The 19,569-nt window shown below is 35.5% G+C and overlaps 1 protein-coding gene across 1 annotated transcript; it reads left to right on the top strand.

Annotated features, from left to right (window-relative positions):
• Positions 1-2,715: 2,715 nt before the first annotated feature.
• LOC129222476 (uncharacterized) lies at positions 2,716-16,769 on the top strand. Its single transcript, XM_054856990.1, is given in 3 exon segments — positions 2,716-2,723; positions 15,991-16,254; positions 16,256-16,769. Coding segments are annotated over 3 exon segments (786 nt in total).
• Positions 16,770-19,569: the final 2,800 nt, after the last annotated feature.

The raw sequence follows: 19,569 nt of genomic DNA, 5'->3' as shown, positions 1-19,569 counted from the left end.
TCATTATCCTACATTTTTGAACTAAATGCAGGAAGTAGTTAATGTTGAAGAAATTAAATAAAAAATTTCTTTTCAAAGGAATTCCGTATAATTGGTTTTATTTCTTCTATTCGGAACGAATATCCAGAAGAGAAGGCAATCGAACTATGTTCCTATAATTTAAAAAAAAATGCTCTTTGGAATTAATCGTTTAATAGACTACTTGAAAGGTATACAGGAAGTACAGTAGAACACCAACTATTCAAATCTCTGAGCACCAATTCTAGCTCGCCTTTGCAAAAGTTCAGATAATTGGACAGGCTATTTAAAGAATGCTCTTGACTATAAATAAACCGGTTGAAATATATTCTTTTATGCGTCATGGTTTTTTTTTTACCGTACCAAACGTATATTTTTGCATTAAATTTAGTATAGCTAGGAAGGATAGATAGAAAGATGGAGAAAATATATCTCGAGTGAACTGTTTTCTTTTACACTCTACACTTTAAAAACGTTCCTGGAAAATCATGGGCAGCTGATAGGTCCAATATCTGCCAGTAACATTTCTTGCAAGAACCAGGAACGTTTTCCGCTAAAATTCAGTGACCTTCCTGAAATTGTCCTGAAACATTCAGAAATCTTCCCGTTTGAAGCCAGTCGTGTCTCTAGAAAATTAGCGGAAACTTAGGAACTTAGGAAGATATAATATAATAGCTTGGCTCCTTCCTCATTTATCAAGAAAGCTCTAAAAGCAGTATTGCAAACATGGCCAAAGCTAGACCAGAATTACAAGTATCAAGAAATTTAATCACCTGCAATTCTTGCAAGGTTACGTAGTCCATGGATTTGTTCGTTCCCTTAGGGAGCTTAGTCAGTCTGGACGGGCTGTAATCGAACTGAAGCTGATACACTTTCTAAATTATGCCCACTCGAAAAAACGATGCATCTTTTGATGCAATTCATGAATCGTTCCAATTTTGGACTTCTTCAAAAGAGCAGACGTGCAGATCCTCAAGAGCATGTGCCATCGACGAAAACAAATAGTAGTCGGAAGGGGCAATGTCTGGACTATAAATCGGGTGGGGTAGGATTGTTAATTTCAGGGTATCGGGGTATGTTTTGACTGGGGCGGCGCAACATATGGCCGAGCGTTATCATGTTGCGAAATTACCTTGTCGTATTGCTCCTTATCTTGTGGCCGTTTTTCCCGCAGTGCTCAAACGCATCAATTGAGTTCGGTTGAGTTGTTTGGAACCAGTCTTCGTCCAATATAGCCTCCAATTTGGCATCTTCAAACTTTTATGGCTGTTCATCGCGCTCTTTGTCATTGGTGTCTAAATCACCACGTCTAAAACGCCTATACCAAAACTCACATGTGGAAATCGATGAAGCTTGTTCCCCGTAAGCTTCTTGCAGCATTCGATTTCCTTCAGTCGCACTTTTCTTCAAGTGGAAGCAGAAAAGTAAACTTTCTCGCAAATTGTGTTTTATTGGCGCTAAAGTTGACATATTCAGAGCGCACAAAAACTACGTTGATTCCAATTCAGCGGAATGTCACATACTGAAAATGAAAGCCTAATTATGAGGTTATAAAATGAAGTTAGCTGCAACATTGTCCGTTCCGATTGAATACCAGTGATGCCATCTCTTGAAAATCCTTTAAAACTTATTTGTACACCAGATACTATTTTAACTTTGACAAATTATTTGTCTCGAAACAATGTTCATCTCGAAATCATCATCGTTTCACATCGTCGTGTTGATGTCGGAACAACTAGTCCCAAGAAGGGGCAAGTTGTTCCTTCTCGACTTTTGGTAATATAAAATTAATTTTAAAAAAATCGTTCGAAATACTACACAAAAAATAGTTGTTTCATCATAGGGGCATATATTACTCTATTTTAATTCCAGAATAATAATTCTAGAACTACGTTTTCATAACTAATTTTGAGCTTGTTTAAAAAACGAACTTCTAGCCCCGCTCTCCACCACTTTTGTTGTTAACGAACTGGAGTAAGACGAATTATGGTGGCAGGTCCGTATTTTCAAAGTTTTTCTGGGCGGGGGGGGGGAGCAAAGTGTATGAATTCAATGCATTTTATAGGAAATAATAATCAAAATACAAGCAAAAATGCATATTTAAATTTGGTTTTTAAAATACAGAATGCCAGTTGCCCTCCCTCCCCTGATTGCCCAAATGACGGCCTGTATGTCGATAAGTTGAAATTGAGAAATAGGGGATGTCATGAAAATAATCTTGCAGCTTTAACAAGAATATTAAAAAACAATGAATAAACTAAAATGGAGTGGGCAGCAACGTAATGCAACTGTGAAAACATATTATTTTAAAACAAATTCAGCATACTTTTAAACAAGAAGTAAATTTTGATTCCCTTGTGAAGAAAACCCAATGAGTTAAATGTTTGGTTAGAAGCAGTGATAAAAAGTGGTACCAACATTTGGAATAATTAGTACAAATAGAATACAAGTTTCTTCGAGAAGCAAATAGTTCAGAAAAATGAGAATAGAAAAAATAATAATACGTTTAATGCTCATTAAAATAATTTGAGCTTACGTAACTATTGAAGAATTACATCTTAATTCCTTACAATGGGAATTATGTTTATTTATTGCCGATGAAATACTAATTGAAATCAGATTATTTTTTTTATCTGTTTCATCAACGTATCATGATTTGATTTTTTAAAGAAAATCTCGATAAATTACAATTTGGTAATGACAAGGTGAGTATAAGATCTTATATTCTAAACGCAACGAAAGATTGAATTTACAACCTGTTTTCAACCCTGTTTTTGAGAATTCTAAACTAAAACCAACATTAGAAGCAGTAAAATGATGAAAGTTCACTTTTTTTTAAAAAGTTGAAGCACAAAATTTAAACATTTTCTTTTGAAGAAACAACGTTAGAAAGAGAATTTTTACTCAAAAAAGTTAAATTTCCGCTGTGCTAAAACTTTATTTTAATTACTATCAATTGAACATTAGAAAATCCTTACTTAAGTACGCAGTCGACTACTGCGTAGATAAGCCAAACAGTATAGAACCAGTGGTCAATCTACCATGACCCACGATTGGAAATGCATAAGAATTCAGTACCGAGTGATCGGCCACGAAGGAGTTTGTTTTTTAATTGAAAAGTTATGCTATACAAACCAGTAAAACATATATAACAACAAAGTTACAGTAGAACGAAAACACAGAAGGGTACTTAACATTTAAAGAGGATGCGCCTTCTTAACAGAAAAACAAGCAAAATTGCAAACTAGGATGATGAGCGCACCATTTAAAATAAAATGACTCATTACTACTTAATAAACAGTACTTACAACTTCACTGTTATTGGGTGATGATTGGGGACAGATAAAGGAATCTAGGGATGCATCAAATCCGATTTTCAGTTTATTCTATTTATAAGCAGTTTTATGTACTTGTGACCGCGTATTGGAGAACTTACCCTATAGTTTGAGAGGAAGTCCTCCTAGTTCTTTTGATAGCCAAATCCCCAACTGATCACCACATTCTGCTGTCAAAATGTATAGAAAACTAAAATCATACAACATGTATACAAGGTATACATGTTGGTATACACTCCCCTTAAACATCATTGATGTTGTAGTAATCCACAAATACTTCTTTATTGTCCACCAGGATTGTCGAAGTCATTGAGGAAAGAGGAACTGCGCGATCCTCTCAAGTCAGTTTAAAATTTGTGATTGGGAAGTGTCCCATTTTTTGCCCTGAAAGTGCGAGTTAGAAATTCTGTAACTTTTGATTGGTTGAATAAAATATAACAAAATAGCATATCAAATTAAAGGAAATTTAAAACTCTTCAACTTTGTCAGTAACAAATTTTCACGAATACTGATCCTGGGAGGCACTAGGAGCAAATGTTTGACAAAAAGAGAGAATTTTTCCGAAAATCATCTATTTTTCATAACATATACCAGGAAAATTATTGGAAATTTGACAAATATGTGTAGAAACAGTGTCATAGGAAGTGTATTTAACTTGAGTTTTCATTTTAAGGGCATTTTTTAAACCGTTTCCGACATTTTCGCATAAAACCCGAAATTTCCTTCCCCCCCCCCCCCCACCCACCTTTAGCGCAACCCCTAGGGGTGGAGACTTTTAGTATGTTTACTTACTAACTACCTCTAACATTATTCTGAAGTCAAACATTATCACATGTTACACGCACGCTACAACCCTGTTTTTAAGCAGTCATTGACTGGACTGCAATGCAACTGGTATGGTGGTCAGCGAATTCGGCTGCGATACGAAGGTCCCGAGAGCAAACCCACTGCTCTCATGTAACTTTTTTTTTTTTTAACTTTCGTTTCTTCCACCGTAAAATTTTGCAGTAAAATAGGATTTTACGGTAAAAGTTCGGATTTTTTTTTTTTTAACAGCGTGAGTTCCAATTTTTCTAAATTGAAAACTGAAGCAAAATTTTTTGGTCTCAGAAACGATTGCATATTTGCAAACACTAAATATAGTCTCCATCCCTGCGTCATATATTCTAAACGGAAGGATTTCGAAATCAACTGATATTTTTTTGCGACAGAAGGGAAAAGATAAATGCATAAACAACTATATTTTTCGTACAGAAAGATTTTCGGTATTTTGGCTTGATAGATTTCACTTGTCAGTAAGGATTGGAAGAAACTTCCGATTGAGCCCCAGCTTTTTAGATATTATACTTTGGGTTTCAAGATAACAAAGGGAATAGGATGACAATAGGACAAAGACCCGTTCTTATTCGGAATTTTGAGGGGAATATAAATTGTTGTTTTGAAGAAAGAGATTTATTCTGAGTACGTAACGATTTTTTGTTCACGGTGAATTTACTGGAAGATTTCACCACTGAGTCTGAAGAGGAAGATAAAACGTTTCTAGTTGTAAATTGATTTATATACATTGAAACATCCATAAAAGAACCAACTATTGAGTTATACAGAAATTGATCATTTCGAGAGACTGTATAAATAGAGGAAATATGTGAAGCTAAGTTTCATGCAATATATACCACAAAATATTATTGCACTTGTTTAATGGACGAACGTGCATAAATTTGGGCAGGGGCGTTGCTACAGGGGGACGAGAGGGCGATTCTCCCTGGCTGTCACCCGTCTGGGGGGTGACACCCAAGATGAAATTGCTAGTTTTTGAAAAATATGAAGCTAAAATTCATTTTTAAGACTTCAAATTTGAGCAATTTCTTGGGGAAGGGGCGGAAACCCTCTTCCACACTCCATATAATGGGGTGAATATTTTACTCAAAATTAGGTTCACACTTAGACCTAGAAGCGATTTTCTCTTTAAAAAAATTTGAAAAAAACTAAAAACCATTATCTTTTCCTATGTTTGACATTCGTTCAAAATAAATAAGGGACCATTAATTTCAAACACTCCCTTATTGCTTTGACCTCGGGACGGCAATTCCCAAATGCGTCTAGGTCAAGTTATTAAAAAAGGTCCATAGTTTTATTTGTTTTTTTACTTAAAAACACTTAAAATTTCGTTTTACACAAATGTAGTTATTTCTGAAAATTGTATAAATTTCCTGTACGTAGAACATCAAAGACTGATTTATTGATTTATTTTGTTACTAGAGGACCCGACAGACGTTGTTCTGTTCAGACTTTGTAAATTGAAAAGTTGAAAAATTTCAATAAACTATCTAGTGTTTGAAGCATTTTGTTGAAAAAAATTAGTAAATAGAAAATGTTTTAAGCTGCTTGGTGTCAGAATTCGTATATTCATTACAACTTGATTTATCCAGTGCTCATAGAGCAGTTGTTTTATCAACTATTTTTTCTCGCGCACTTGATAGATCTTCATAGAGACAGGTTCATAGAGATAGAGAGAAAGATCATTATAGTATGGTTTGTTCCTTCAGCCATACTCAAAGGATAAAAATCATCCTCAGATATTAAATATAAAAAACAAAATACCCATGTAGAAAAAACGGGAAATCCCGCTGCAACGTTCCCCATATGAAAAAGGAAAAAAAATCGAATGGATATCGCTTTTAAAAATTGATAAATGTAAAAACAGTTCCCTGAATAAGCGAAAATCACCCACCCCCCTTCGGTTGTAAAATAATCAAGTTCTTCAACTAAAATGACTAAACACTCTTTTAGAACCAAAAAACAATTCTTTGCAATTTAAAATATTTCACCAAATGAACAAAAGATGCAATACATTACATTAACAGTAGTAAACAAGTAATCACGCATTTGTATTGTTATGGCCAATGTCGCCAAGCCACCACGTTCCTGTAATGCAGCCGATCAGAGAGCGAAGTGAACTCTGACCGATTAGCGGTCCCATCTTTTCAACGATAACTTTATATATTTGCCAATTGCTTTCCACCAAAGATAAAAATCTTCCACTGCGCTGATCATATATATATATATATATATATATATATATATATATATACTTTGATTCAACATGGATAATAGTAGGTGAATACAAATTTTCGAATCACCAGTCATGTTTCGAATATTAAAAGAGCAACAATGAATTACTCTTACGTTCTCTCTCCAAGGAAATGTCATTTAAATTCCATCGTTTTAGACAAACTACAGTATAAAAACTCTCGTGCCTTACACCATCAGCAGTAAATGCAGAGATTTCGTATTCTTTCTACCGGAATAATATCACTTTGATCCTTTTTAAATTTTCTTCAAAGCTCACTTTATGGCTAAACTACTTTTGCATTCACTGTAACTTGCGTCTGATAGCTTTTAAAAAATGCCATACGTTTTCAGTCTCCTTCGCTTCGTGACCAAGGCATATAAAAACCGTTTTAAGATTGCCATCGCAATCATTTTTCGATGCTTGAAAAAACATTTCAGCGAAGATTTTTAGATATATAAGTCAATAAAAACTGCGAATACCAGTAGATATGATTTATTTAACAGTGGTATTTTATAAAGCTGCTGTTTTCCTTAAGGTTTAAAAAGTAGGCATTATTGAAACATTCTGTTTGATATGCTTATCACTCAAAAAGCCTATTACTCAAAACTCGTTAATAGCGCTTTCAGTTTCCAAGGTACATAAAGTGTTACATTCAAAAACTTTTTAAATAAATTACATTGTAATAAGTACAGTCGAACTCCTTTATAGCGAGCACAAAGGGACCGCTATTTATGCTAGTTGTAACCGAGTGCTCTTAAAAAGATAGTTCGTGGGGAAAAAAAATCGTACAAATTCATTATAGCTGGTTTTTTTCTTCTTTCTAATCACTATAAAATACCAAATAAGTTCGTTACTTCTCTTAGAACTGTCTGAATGCCTGTTCTTATGCCATTGTATTTGAAGAATACACAGATACAAACATACTGGATGTTTCTGATGTCTTGGACAAAACTTTAAGGGCTGATAGAACATATCATTACGAACAATATAATGGCAAAAATAAGGGTCCTAAATGTCTTCGGAAGGAGATAGGTGCCATTAAAGTTTAGAGGTCCAAAATTTCAAATGATCATTAGAAAACGGAAAAATTGGTCTATTCGTTTGCGGTTTTCCCTAAAATTTTTCTTTTTATCAGTATTTTCTTGAGAATAAATTTTTTAAGATGTAGTTTAAAAAAATGCCGATGGAGGGCGCTTTAGACTTTGGAGAAACGAACAACTATTTTTAACCGCTATTTTTTAATTTAATTTGATTTTGACTTAAACTTAAATTTTCAGCTTAAAATCAGAGATTAAGTAGCGCAAATTGAACTGTGTTCAGATATTGAAATACACTCTGTCACAAAAAAAAAAAAAAAAAACATTAACCGAGAAGGAAACGAGCGATCTTTACGAAACTTAAAACGGATGTGGCCTATGACAAGATACGGAGGTGATTACAAATTCAGAAGAAAAGATGCTTTATTAAGAAGTTATGACGCAGTAAAGGTTACAAAATCGTTAGATGTATAGCCTCTTCTAACAGCTATACAAGACAAAACTCGGCGTGGTATGGAGTGCAATAGGTTACCTATGACCACTGGGATTAAATCGGGATTCATCGTTGAAGATGACATGCCTCTTGTCTATCACAACTCAGCTAATCATGTGCTGAGAAAATCCAATTGACGAAAGTCTAATCCATCGCAACGGATGCCAGTTCGAGATACCAGTGTCTTTCAGTCTCCTCAGGATTGCTTTTCTTGATACCACCAGTTTCTTGAAGGTGTTAAACGGCATAGAACTAATGTTAGCTACCTTCTTGGTAGGGTAGTGACTACGCTTATGATGTGCGATCTTCGACCTCATTTCTGCTTCTAGAATGCCTTAACCGACCGCAATGGAATGATTCATATATTTTTACCTACACGAAGCTACAACCACGCTCCGACCGAAGTAGCAGCAGATACGCGCGTACAACCAACCTGCTTCTCTAAAACCTACTGTACGTCCCTCTGAAGTCCAACAATTGTTCGAATACCTCTAAAAGGTCGTCCTAGTCACAATAGCGTCCTTACAACTCGACAGTTTCGTTTGAAATGCCTTTTGACACAAGCTTTCACACTTTCAATCGTACCTATCTGCGTATCTTGTATGCGTATAGCGCGCTTAACTTTTCGTCACTGGCGGCGAAATTTAAATCATCTCTTACCGAACTAGATTCCTGCCGAGTTTGTTGGTTGCATCTCAATTTATTCTTGATGCACACATTTTTTTTTTTTTTTTTTTGCGACAAAGCGTGTTTCCACCTTTGAAAGCAGTTTTCGCTACTTAATCTCTTCCAACAATTCAAAATTTAAGATTAAGTCAGGGCCGAATTTAGCTCCATGCCGCCCCAAGGCAGATTTGAAATCTGCCACCTGTAAAAGAAGAAAAAACTGAAAAACCCGCAAAAAAGTGCTCCCGAAATTTAAACTGTCAAGGTTATGAAAAAATGATGACGTTTCATATTCAGGGCCGCCCCGATGGGAAGTCACAGCGATCTCCCAAAAAATTCCTTATTCGCCAAATTTTGCTGACGTTTCGGAAAATTTGGACATAATATTGCAACATATTCTTTTTTCTTTTTTTAACAGTTTTTTTTTAATGATACCTAACGTTCCTTCTCATTAGATGTTATGTACTCATTAGATGTTGCATATTTGACTGATGTTTAAAAAATTATTATTTGATGCCATTTTAAGTTTTGAATATTGCTTTAAAAATAGCTTTCTTACATAATAAGTATTTTTGATTTTGAATTTGACTGTTAGCTGGTTTCGATTATGTTAAAAGAATATTATTTGATGCATTCTTGCTTGCATGATATGCGTGTAAGCTTGTATTTTATCATTCGGTAAAATTAGAGTTTTCCTCCTCCCAAATATTTTAGTTCGATGTGCTTCTGTTTATATTATTTAATTTTATGCATTGCTCATGGCTCAAGTACTGCTCTTGGGCAGTTTATCAAACGATTCACTTTCGACCAATTAAAATAATATTTACAATTTGTATATTTTACAAATATAAATTAACAGAGCAAAGTTATTATTTTTTCATGGCCCGCAGTTTCATAAAACATGTTCTCTTTCATTATTTGAAGTTTTAAAACATTTCCTTACAATGGCAACGTAGATGAATTACTGAAAAATGATGAGTTAGACCTATAAGTGAAAATATAATGATAGAAAATGGGAAGTTAAAGAGTAATCGAGTTTTGTCTCAAGTGCTAAGGATGTTAGTATGTTTCACATAAGACAGCATCTTTATTTTAAGAAAAAAATAACTAACTTCTTTGTTGTTTCTTTCATGTTTGCGCAAAAAGACATTTTGGTTTTAGAAAAAAGGAAAAAAAAACGGATTACATTTCGAATTAGTTCAGTTGCTTTTTTTCAAAAGATACGTATTAGTGTTCTTTTGATCAAAACTGTGTTTTGAAATCGAAACTCTAGCTTTGTTATTTAATATCTACAATATAGTTGAATCTTATAAGTTGTCACCTTTATTTATAACAGCAGCTTAATCTTGCTTTTTTTCATCTGCGAATCAACGATTTGAACAATATCTTCTGTTATTACGTTCACTCACTTGTGTTCTTACCACTCCTCACTGTTCGATGGTTTTTCATTAGTAAATTGTATCTGGATTACTTTGCAATAAGTCCAAAGTTTCTGCTTTTGAAAACTGCCCATTTGAAAAAAATATATCGCGTTTAAAAATATTTTAAAGACTCTTTTTTTGTTCTTTGGTCTTTAATTTAGCATGTTTCCTTTATTTAAAATCAGTCAACCATTTTATCTCGTCACTCATTTTCGCTTGCCTCCGAGACTTAGTATTAACATTTAAAAAAAAATTAAATATTAATAATGTAAAAAAGAAAATAAATGTCAATCACTCAAGAAGCCAGTACTGAATGAATATTAGTATAGCACTAAAAATCTTAGCCAAACTTCAATCTTGTTGCGACTTCTGGATAAACGCAACGATACTTTCTGAAATAGGCACCCGCTTTTCGACTTAAAGCACTATTTTAGGCTGATCAATTACCATGATTCAAAAAAAAATTGGATTTTCATAAGATGTGTGAAAGTAATCATTTTCAAATTACAAGAAGAAATTGCCTCTGTAAAAAATGTAAGAATGCTAATACTTTACTTTCAAGAATAAAAAGAGTTATTTAAAAAATGTGTGATTTAAGCAAAATTTGCCGCCCCTGAAAATTTTGCCTCCCTAGGCAACTGCCTACTCTGCCCATTGGGAAATTATGCCCTGGTTTTAAGTCCAAGTATTAGAAAAAATTCAATGAGACTCAAAAATAGCGGTAACAAATAGTAGTTCATTACTCCAAAGTCTAAAGCGCCCTCTATCGGCATTTTTTAACTACATGTTCAAAATGTATCTTCAAGAAAATACTGATAAAAAGAATAATTTTAGCGAAAATCGCAAACGAATCGAAAAATTTTTCCGTTTTTCATTATCATTTGAAATTTTGGATTCTAATCTTTAATGGCGCCTATCTCCTTTATTATCCCCTTATTTTTGCCATTATATTGTTTGTCCGGATGTGTACTATCCTGCCTTAAATTTTTGCCCAAGAGTTCAGAAACACCCTGTACATAATTTGTAAATGTTTCTTTATTCCACAAATTAAAACAATCTAAAAAAAAAATGCTATAATCGCTTGTTCTCAGGATTTATGATTTATTACTAACTTTGGTTGACTTTGGAATATTAAAGAAAATTTAACAAAACGAGCTGAAATGTGCATCACATGACTTCCTTTTACTCCAATTTAATGTCACTACCACATTATTGGCAATTTTAATGTGATTCAATTGTTTACTCTCCAAATATCACCAACAGTGGCCAAATTAAAACCAAATTTTTAAAAAAAATTGCCAAATTTGTCGACAAGTTGGCGACAAAACTTGGCGACCAAAAGACTGGCAATATATCGCCAAGTGTCCGACAAATTATAACACCACTTAAGTTTACATCGAAATTAACACTGATTTCCCCCTAAAAAGTAGCAAAAGACCCCCCTAGGAACATCCAAAATTAACCAAAAGAGAAGGTGCACAACTAGATCCCACTAGGAATCTACGTACCAAATTTCAACTTTCTAGGACATACCGTTTATGAGTTATGCGAGATACATACACACATACACACATACGCACATACAGACGTCACGAGAAAATTCGTTGTAATTAACTCGGGGGTCGTCAAAATGGATATTTCAGGGTTCTGTACGTTTCTAGGCATCCACGTGTGGTCGGGTCGAAAAAAAAAACTCAACATTCATTCAGGGGTGAGAAAAATGGAAATTAAGGCTGTTTTTTGAGTGAAAATTTTTTCGCGAATACAATACTTCCTTTTTTCGTAAAAGGAAGTAAAAAGGATAAGCTGAGCCGGAAGTCAATAGAAATTTTAGGAATCACAAAAATGTTGCTCGCTTAAAGAGGAGTTTGCTCCTTAAAAGCGAGTTATGCTCCCGCATAGACAGCATTGTACCAAGTTTTTCTGATTTCCTCGCTAAATCCGGGTTCTCGGTATAAGCTAGTTACACTGTATTTATTTTTATGTAATCTTGGCTTTGTCCCTTCCTCGCAAAAGTTTTAGTTGCTCCAAAACGGAAAAATTGATCGATTCGTTTGCGATTTTCGCTAAAATTAGTCTTTTTATCAGTATTTTCTTGAAGATTAATTTCTAACATGTAGTCAAAAAATGCCGATAGAGGACGCTTTAGACTTTGTAGTAACGAACAACTATTTTTTACCGCTATTTTTGAATCTCATTGAATTTCTTCTAATACTGAGCGAAACTATAAGAGGAAAATAAGAAAACAGATTTATAGATATAATAGACATATATTGAGTTCACAAAACGTCAAAGTTCAAATGAATGCAGGAGGGCTTGATTCTGTTTTTTTTTTTTTTTTTTTTTTTGAGAACAGCGCAAATGAAATGATAGGATTGAAAAGAGCGCTTTCATACTGTCCTGCATTTTTCTTTTTCTTTCTATTTTTTACAAAAGATGACTTTTTACTTGAATACTAAATGTAAATAGTGCCATTAATCATCTGAATATTTCTGAGTTGGATAACAAAAAAGTTAAGCAAATTTTGTAAAATGTTGTAATTTTGTATCTCTAATGAACCATAATATATATACACACATATACGTCCTATTCATTTACTCAAAATCTACTGAAAAAAATATGCATAAAACATGACACACATATTATTTACGTCGTCATTCTCCACTGCTTAGCTTATGGTCCTTGAAGAATTAAATACATATTGCCGTGGGAAGAAGAGGGCAGCAACTGCATTTTTTATCACAAAACATTACTTTTTACTTGAATATTAAATGTAAATAGTGCCATTCATTATTTAAATATTTCTGAGTTGAATAACATAGAAGTTAACCAAATTTCGTAAAATGTTGTAATTTTGCAACTCTGATGTGGACCATATACACACATATGTTTCATTTATTTACTCAAAATCTAGTAAACGAACATGCTTAAAACTTGACATGCGTGTTACTTGCGTCGTCATACTCTACTGCTAAGCTTATGGTCCTTGAAGAATTAAATACATATTGCCGTGGGCAGAAAAGGGCAGTAACTGCATTTTTTATCACAAAAGATTACTTTTTACTTGAATATTAAATTCAAACAGTGCTGTTAACTATCTAAATATTTCTGAGTTGGATACCAAAAAAGTTAACGAAAATTTGGAAAAAAAAACATCTAATTCCAAAATTTTCCTATTATCAGTATTGAATCCACACACACAAAACGAAATTCTTCAAATATCTCAAAAACTCATTTCTGCAGATACTGCCGTTTACCTTCCTCGGCAGCATAGATTTGAAAATTTGGAAAAGGTAAGTTTATCCACAAGCATGCATTCTCTTCAACGAATCCGTGTGTGACGAGCACCAGATAGTTTTCTAACTTCGTGTTGGCAGCACTGAGATTCCTACAAAAAGATATTGCTGTATTGAATCGTGGCTAGGGCCGTGGTAGCCCGAGCGGTAGAGTGTCGGATTCGGGGCCGGAGGGTCCTGAGTTCGAACCTCGATGGTCGAAGACCCACCGTCGTCATTAAAGGGGACTGGGCGACGTTAAATATGCTCGTGGTCTCAATGTCCTCCAAGTGAAACGATACCTCTGGGGGAGCTAGTACCAGGTAGCTATTAGCTCCTGTACTAGTTCTAAATTCTCATTAACTGTTCGATCCGGTGATGGTGCTGCCATCTATCGGTATATAAAATAATGGAGGCAAGGCACTTAGTATGCAGTCCTCGACATAAATACAGTTGTAGTCAGTTGTGACTCTGAATAGGAATAGGAATCGTGGTTATTCGAATGTTCGTCTGCCGTCGATGTTAAGTTTCGAAATGTGCCGTCCTTTTACACATTTTTACTTCCTTTTACAAAAATGGAAGTAATGTATTCGCGAAAAAAATGTTACTCAAAAATTGGCCTTAATTTCCATTTTGCTCACCCCCAAATGAATATCGATTTTTTTTTTTTTTTTTTTTTCAACCCGACCAAACGTGGATTCATGCCTAAGAACGTATAGACACCTGAAGAATCCATTTTGACTATCGCCGAGTTAATTACAACGAGTTTTCTATTGACGTCCGTATACACGATGAATGTGCGTATGTGCGTATGTGTGTATGTATCTCGCATAACTCAAGAACGATGTCCTAGAAAGTTGAAATTTGGTACATAGACTACAAGTGCGGTCTAGTTGTGCACCTTCTCTTTTGGTTGCATTTGGCCGTTCCAAAGGAGGTCTTTCACACCTTTTGAAGGTAAAATCATTGTTAATTTCAATGTAAACTCAAGCGGTGTTATAATTTGCAAACACTTGACAAACTATCGCTAAACTTTTGGTTGCCAAGTTTTGTCGCCAACTTGGCGACGAATTCGGCGGGTTTTTTTTTTTTTTTTTTTTTTTTAATCTGGTTTCAATTTGGCCAATTTTAGAGAGTTAACTATTGAATCACATTAAAACTGCCAATATTGCGAAAATTTATCTGTATAAAACGTTTTCTTTGCTTCGGTTTCCAACAATCTTGGGGTGAAAATATTTAAAGTGTTTCTTTGATTACTCTGAGGCACTATTACTATCTTTAAATTGGAGTAAAAGGAAGTCATGTGACGCACACATCAGCTCGTTTAACGTACATATAATCCAGTTTCAAATTAAAGTTATAGCAAGTTTTAAATATGGAACTATCGTTTCTTCGAATTGAATAGAAAATTTGCTGTCTCAAATAACAAAGCTATTTCGTTGGTGAATTGAATACCATGTCTTATTATCTTCATAGTATAGTATCGGTGATCGAAATTCATTCACAACTTGGGCCCGCATTACGAATTGTTATCCCAGAGCAAATATTAGGCGGTCGATGCGCCAAACTACTTTACAAGAATACCGGATCCGGCAAATGACACATAAATGTATGAAATAGAACTTGCGTGACGCGAATGACCTAGTCATTTTGGATTGCTCGCTCTCGCATTCACTTTCGTTCTAATTGCGGATTGGAAATCTAATTTATCTACTATAACACAGAGAGGGATGTACTTCGAAAGCCTTTTGGTGTCCTTCCCAGAAGAGTAGATACTTTTCAACATCGAACAAAAGTAAGGTCTTTGTTTGATAAGAGTTTCATTTGATTAACTGATGGAGAAAGGTTGTTTTAAAACAAGAATTGTGTGTCGTAAAGACGCAGGACAGAAGTGAATCTTTTATTTATATATATATATATATATATATATATATATATATATATATATATATATATATATATATATATATATATATATATATATATATATATATATATATTTATTTATTTATTTATTTATTTATTTATTTACAACTGTTACTTCACCTTCACGTTTTTTCTGCGCCTCACTTAAGCATACAAAAACAACAAAATCGTCTAACTTAATGAAGAAAATAGATTACAAACAGCGAGAAAACTGAACAATACTTGAAATTAGCTTTTTAATTTTTGCCAAAAGCAACTCGCAACTCCAGAGTTCGAATACGCTACCTTGCGGTGATTAACAATACTGCCAAAAAAAGTAAAACATACTGTAACACGTGTTTCCTTTGGGGTAAATTACAGGCTTCAAACAGTTTGTGGTGTAATGTAATTTCAGAGGAATAGCAAAGAAAGCTTCCCGCAACCACGATGAAAAATTACTGACATTCATTAAGCGTCAAAGCAAGTTATAAGTTACGGCATTTTTTTGTTTTACCTTTTCATTCGTCATTAGAAAGTGGCTGCAGCGCCCCCTATGGATTATTGGAGTTGCGAATGAAAAATAATGGTAATTATAAAGTTAATTTTGTTAATAAAATTTAACTAACTAATTTTAAGGCTGAATTTAAGCAAAATGGACTACGCTTTTAAACTGATGACTCGTTGTTGTTGTTATCGTGTGCCAGTTGGGCTGGCAATTTGGCGTGCGTTGCTTCACTTTTCTAACTGCACCGTAATTTGTTGTGAAGTCCGGCTCCTCCTGAAGCATGGCTGTACACATTATTTACTGATGGATCAAAGCTTGAGATGGATGGTGTAGCCGGAGCTGGTATTCATTGTGAACATTTTGCTCATTATATTTCACTGGGAATGGCCAAGTCAGCATTCGATGGCCAGGTTGAGGCAATTAGAGTAGCTCTGGCTCATTTGGATGCTCGCCCCTCTGCTGCTGAACAGGCTATAATTTTCTTGGATTCACAAGCTGCAATTCTCGCCATTGCCAACTACACTCAAGAAACTGTCCGTGATGCAGAGTAGATCCTTAATGAGAGGGTTGCGCGAAAAGCATAAGATGATTGTATTACGATGGATCCCCTCGCATTGCGGTATACCTGGCAACGAAAAAGCTGATGCGTGGGCCAAAAAGAGCTGTTCTGTCTATCAAGCCCCAAATAACCTTGCTAGCTATAAGTCCTCTTTGTCTATGATAAAGCAAGCACTTAAGGTGACTCATGAGTCATCATTAAAATATCGTATGAAGGTGAAACCGTGGAGAGACAACCTTTTGAACATCCCTGATTGTCCAAGAGGCAATGCTGTTGCAGCCTTTCGTCTCGCGACCAGGCACGATTGCTTATATGCCCATCTTAGCAAAGTTCGGATTGTGGAAAGCCATGTCTGCCCCCTCTGCCGCAGTGGTGCATCGATGGATGCCGATCACCTCCCCGTCTGTTCTGTCCTATCACAGACCTGTATTTCCTCCCGTTACTGGGAGGCCAGGGACTTGTTGAACAATTTGAACTCTTGATTTTTATTTTGTTCTTGTGTTTGCCTGTTTTGTTTTGTGTTCACTGTTTCTTTTCTTTCGTTGTTTGCTTAAAACTGCCCCCCTTGTTTTTGTCTCCGTATGGCATAAGGATAATGTTTGTTCCGCCTGCTGCATTGGAAATACACTCCTGTTTGTGAAAATTGCACCACCATGAAGGAAGCATCATAGTTGAATGAAGTTTAATACACAGTTAAGTGGTAATAGTACAAATAAGTGATTACATTTTTAAACCAAACAAACAATAAAAAGCGGTAGAAATTAATATTTTGTGTGGCCACCACGCGCCGCAATAAGAGCTGTTACACGACTCTGCGTGGAGTGAAACAAAGTTTGAATAACTGCTTGCGGAAGAGTATTCCATATTGTTTGTATGCGCAATCAAAGTTCGTCTGTCGAAGCAACAGGACGAGGATCACGAGCGAGACGCCGCCCAACGAAATCCCACACATGTTCAATCGGTGACATATCCGGGGAATGTGCAGGCCAAGGACGAATCTGAGCAATTGTGATCGTCCATGATATGCTATGGCACCCCAGACCATAACTCCGGGTGTTCGTCCACTGTGGCGTTCGATAATGCACACCGGAATGTGCCGTTCACTGGCATAGCGCCTGACACGAATTCGTCGTGCCACATTTTGAAGCGGGATTCGTCAGAAACGACGACCTGCAGCCAATAATCACGCCAGCTCCTATGCACACTGGCCCATTGTAGCCGCAGGCAGCGATGTTTTTGCGTGAGAGGAATCCTGTATAAAGGAATCCTTGCGCGCAGCCAACGCTGCAGCAGACATCTCCGAATTGATGAAGAACACAATGAAACACCTGTAGCTGTTGACCGCTGTGCTGCCAATTGTCTAGAAGAAGCTGTGTGGTCCGTCAGCGCCATGTGCACCAGGTGTCTGTCATCGCAAGCTGACGGCACATTTCCGGATCCACTCCCGGATTTCTGAGCTGTACGACCCTCGTCCGTCCACTGCTTCCAAACACGCATGATTGTGCTGCTGTTACGCTGCACACGAGCGGCTACTGCACGATAAGACAATCCAGCTTCACGAAGGCCGACGATTCTGCCATGTTCAAACTCCGAAATTTGCTCAAATTTCGCTTTCTTTCGTCGAAGAGGCATTGTGAAGATTCAGTTAATGTTTACTCTAACACATTACCACCGATAATCATACACACCTCGCTACAGTCGTCTATTTATATTTCGTTCGATCCGTCGTTCAGAGGACGCTGCTCAGCATACGCATGCGCTACCTGTCTGCAATTCAAATCATTTGCATATCATGCCCTACTTTACATTTCCTGCAATTTTCAGCTCACTCGCGTACGTCCTTCGTGGTGTTGCAATTTTCACAAACAGGAGGGTAAAAGAAAAAAAGTCCAACTTCTACAGTACACACATTAAGTAAGGACCCGTTTATAGGGTAGGAAACCATTCACAGCATAGCAACACATTCACACAATGAAAGAACAAGAGAGAGAGAATACATCCATACCCGAGCCGGGATTTGAACCCGGACCTCCCTGTCGCAGTCAGACTTCTTTGACCACTGGACAAGGCAGGCGGCAACTGATGACTTGACTTGAATCAAAGAGTGCATTCGTATAGAGCAACTGCTCTACCGCGGTTAAACGGTGACTGCACCCCAAACTGTGACTGTGCCCCCACATAGGGCAGCCTTTCGAAATTTTATTTTTTCAAATTGAAATGAGTGAGGATAAATTATGAAACAAAGCACGCAGGGATAGCTAAAAAGTTTTGCAATTATGCCCTGCAATTAAAATTTATTTTAAACTAGAATTAAAGAAATTACAATAAATCAAAAGAAAACTGCTTCAGTGTGTCCCACTCTCCCCTATGGACACTTGACTGTACTCATCGAATTTTCATGAATTAAATGGCAATAAAGAATACACCTTTGTAAAAATTAATGGAATCAAGTCATTTTTTTTTTACAAAATCACATATATTTACATTATTTAATTATAAAATCAAAATCACCACTTAGTATGCCCCTCCCACTTTTGTCCAGCTCTATTTTCACTCTACTGGTCATAGAATCATGTGGAGTTTTGCACTTTTCTTTGAATTCTTGCCCTCTAGACCATGTTTTTAGCAAAGCACAAATATTTTTTTTCTTTTGGTGTGCAATCAGATTTTCACTCAATATCACAATGGCCTGCCTCTTCCGTGGAAAACTATCCAAGGCTAACCAAAAGATAAAAATTGACCGGATTGAGAAAAAACAGCAAACGTATGTAGAAATTTATAACACTTAAACTAAACACAATATTTATGACAAAAAAAACATGAGGTTATAGTGCCTAAATGGTAGGCTAACCAGCTGCTAGAAACAAAGATTGAACAACCTAAAAAATTCGACAGTTAAAAATTCCCGACTTGATTCCATTAATTTGCGCAAGGGTGTATGAGAGAAAAACTTATCAGTCATTTTTTCTAACATTAAGTTTATAAAGTTTATTAATTAAATATTCTATCCTTACATATTTTTTAATCAAAAATTTAATTACAGCGTTTTAGTTCGCAAGAAAATTGTAATTTACTTATAACAGAAGGAAAAAGCAAAATTTTATTAACTGAAAGTCAGGGAGATGATTTCTTCTGAGACTTATGTCTTTTCGCTTTCAAATCGAAATGGTTCGAAGTTTGCAAGTGAGACGTCATAATGTCGTTATTAATTGCTTATTGAATCGGAAGAACATTAAAATCGCATTTTTCGTATCAACGAGTCGTGTTCAGTTCAAAATTAAA

This window comes from Uloborus diversus, chromosome 5, assembly GCF_026930045.1.
Source record: "Uloborus diversus isolate 005 chromosome 5, Udiv.v.3.1, whole genome shotgun sequence".
Taxonomy (NCBI): Eukaryota; Metazoa; Arthropoda; class Arachnida; order Araneae; family Uloboridae; genus Uloborus; species Uloborus diversus.
The sequence above is the reverse complement of the archived record's forward strand: the minus strand, read 5'-3'. Positions and strand labels throughout refer to the sequence as shown.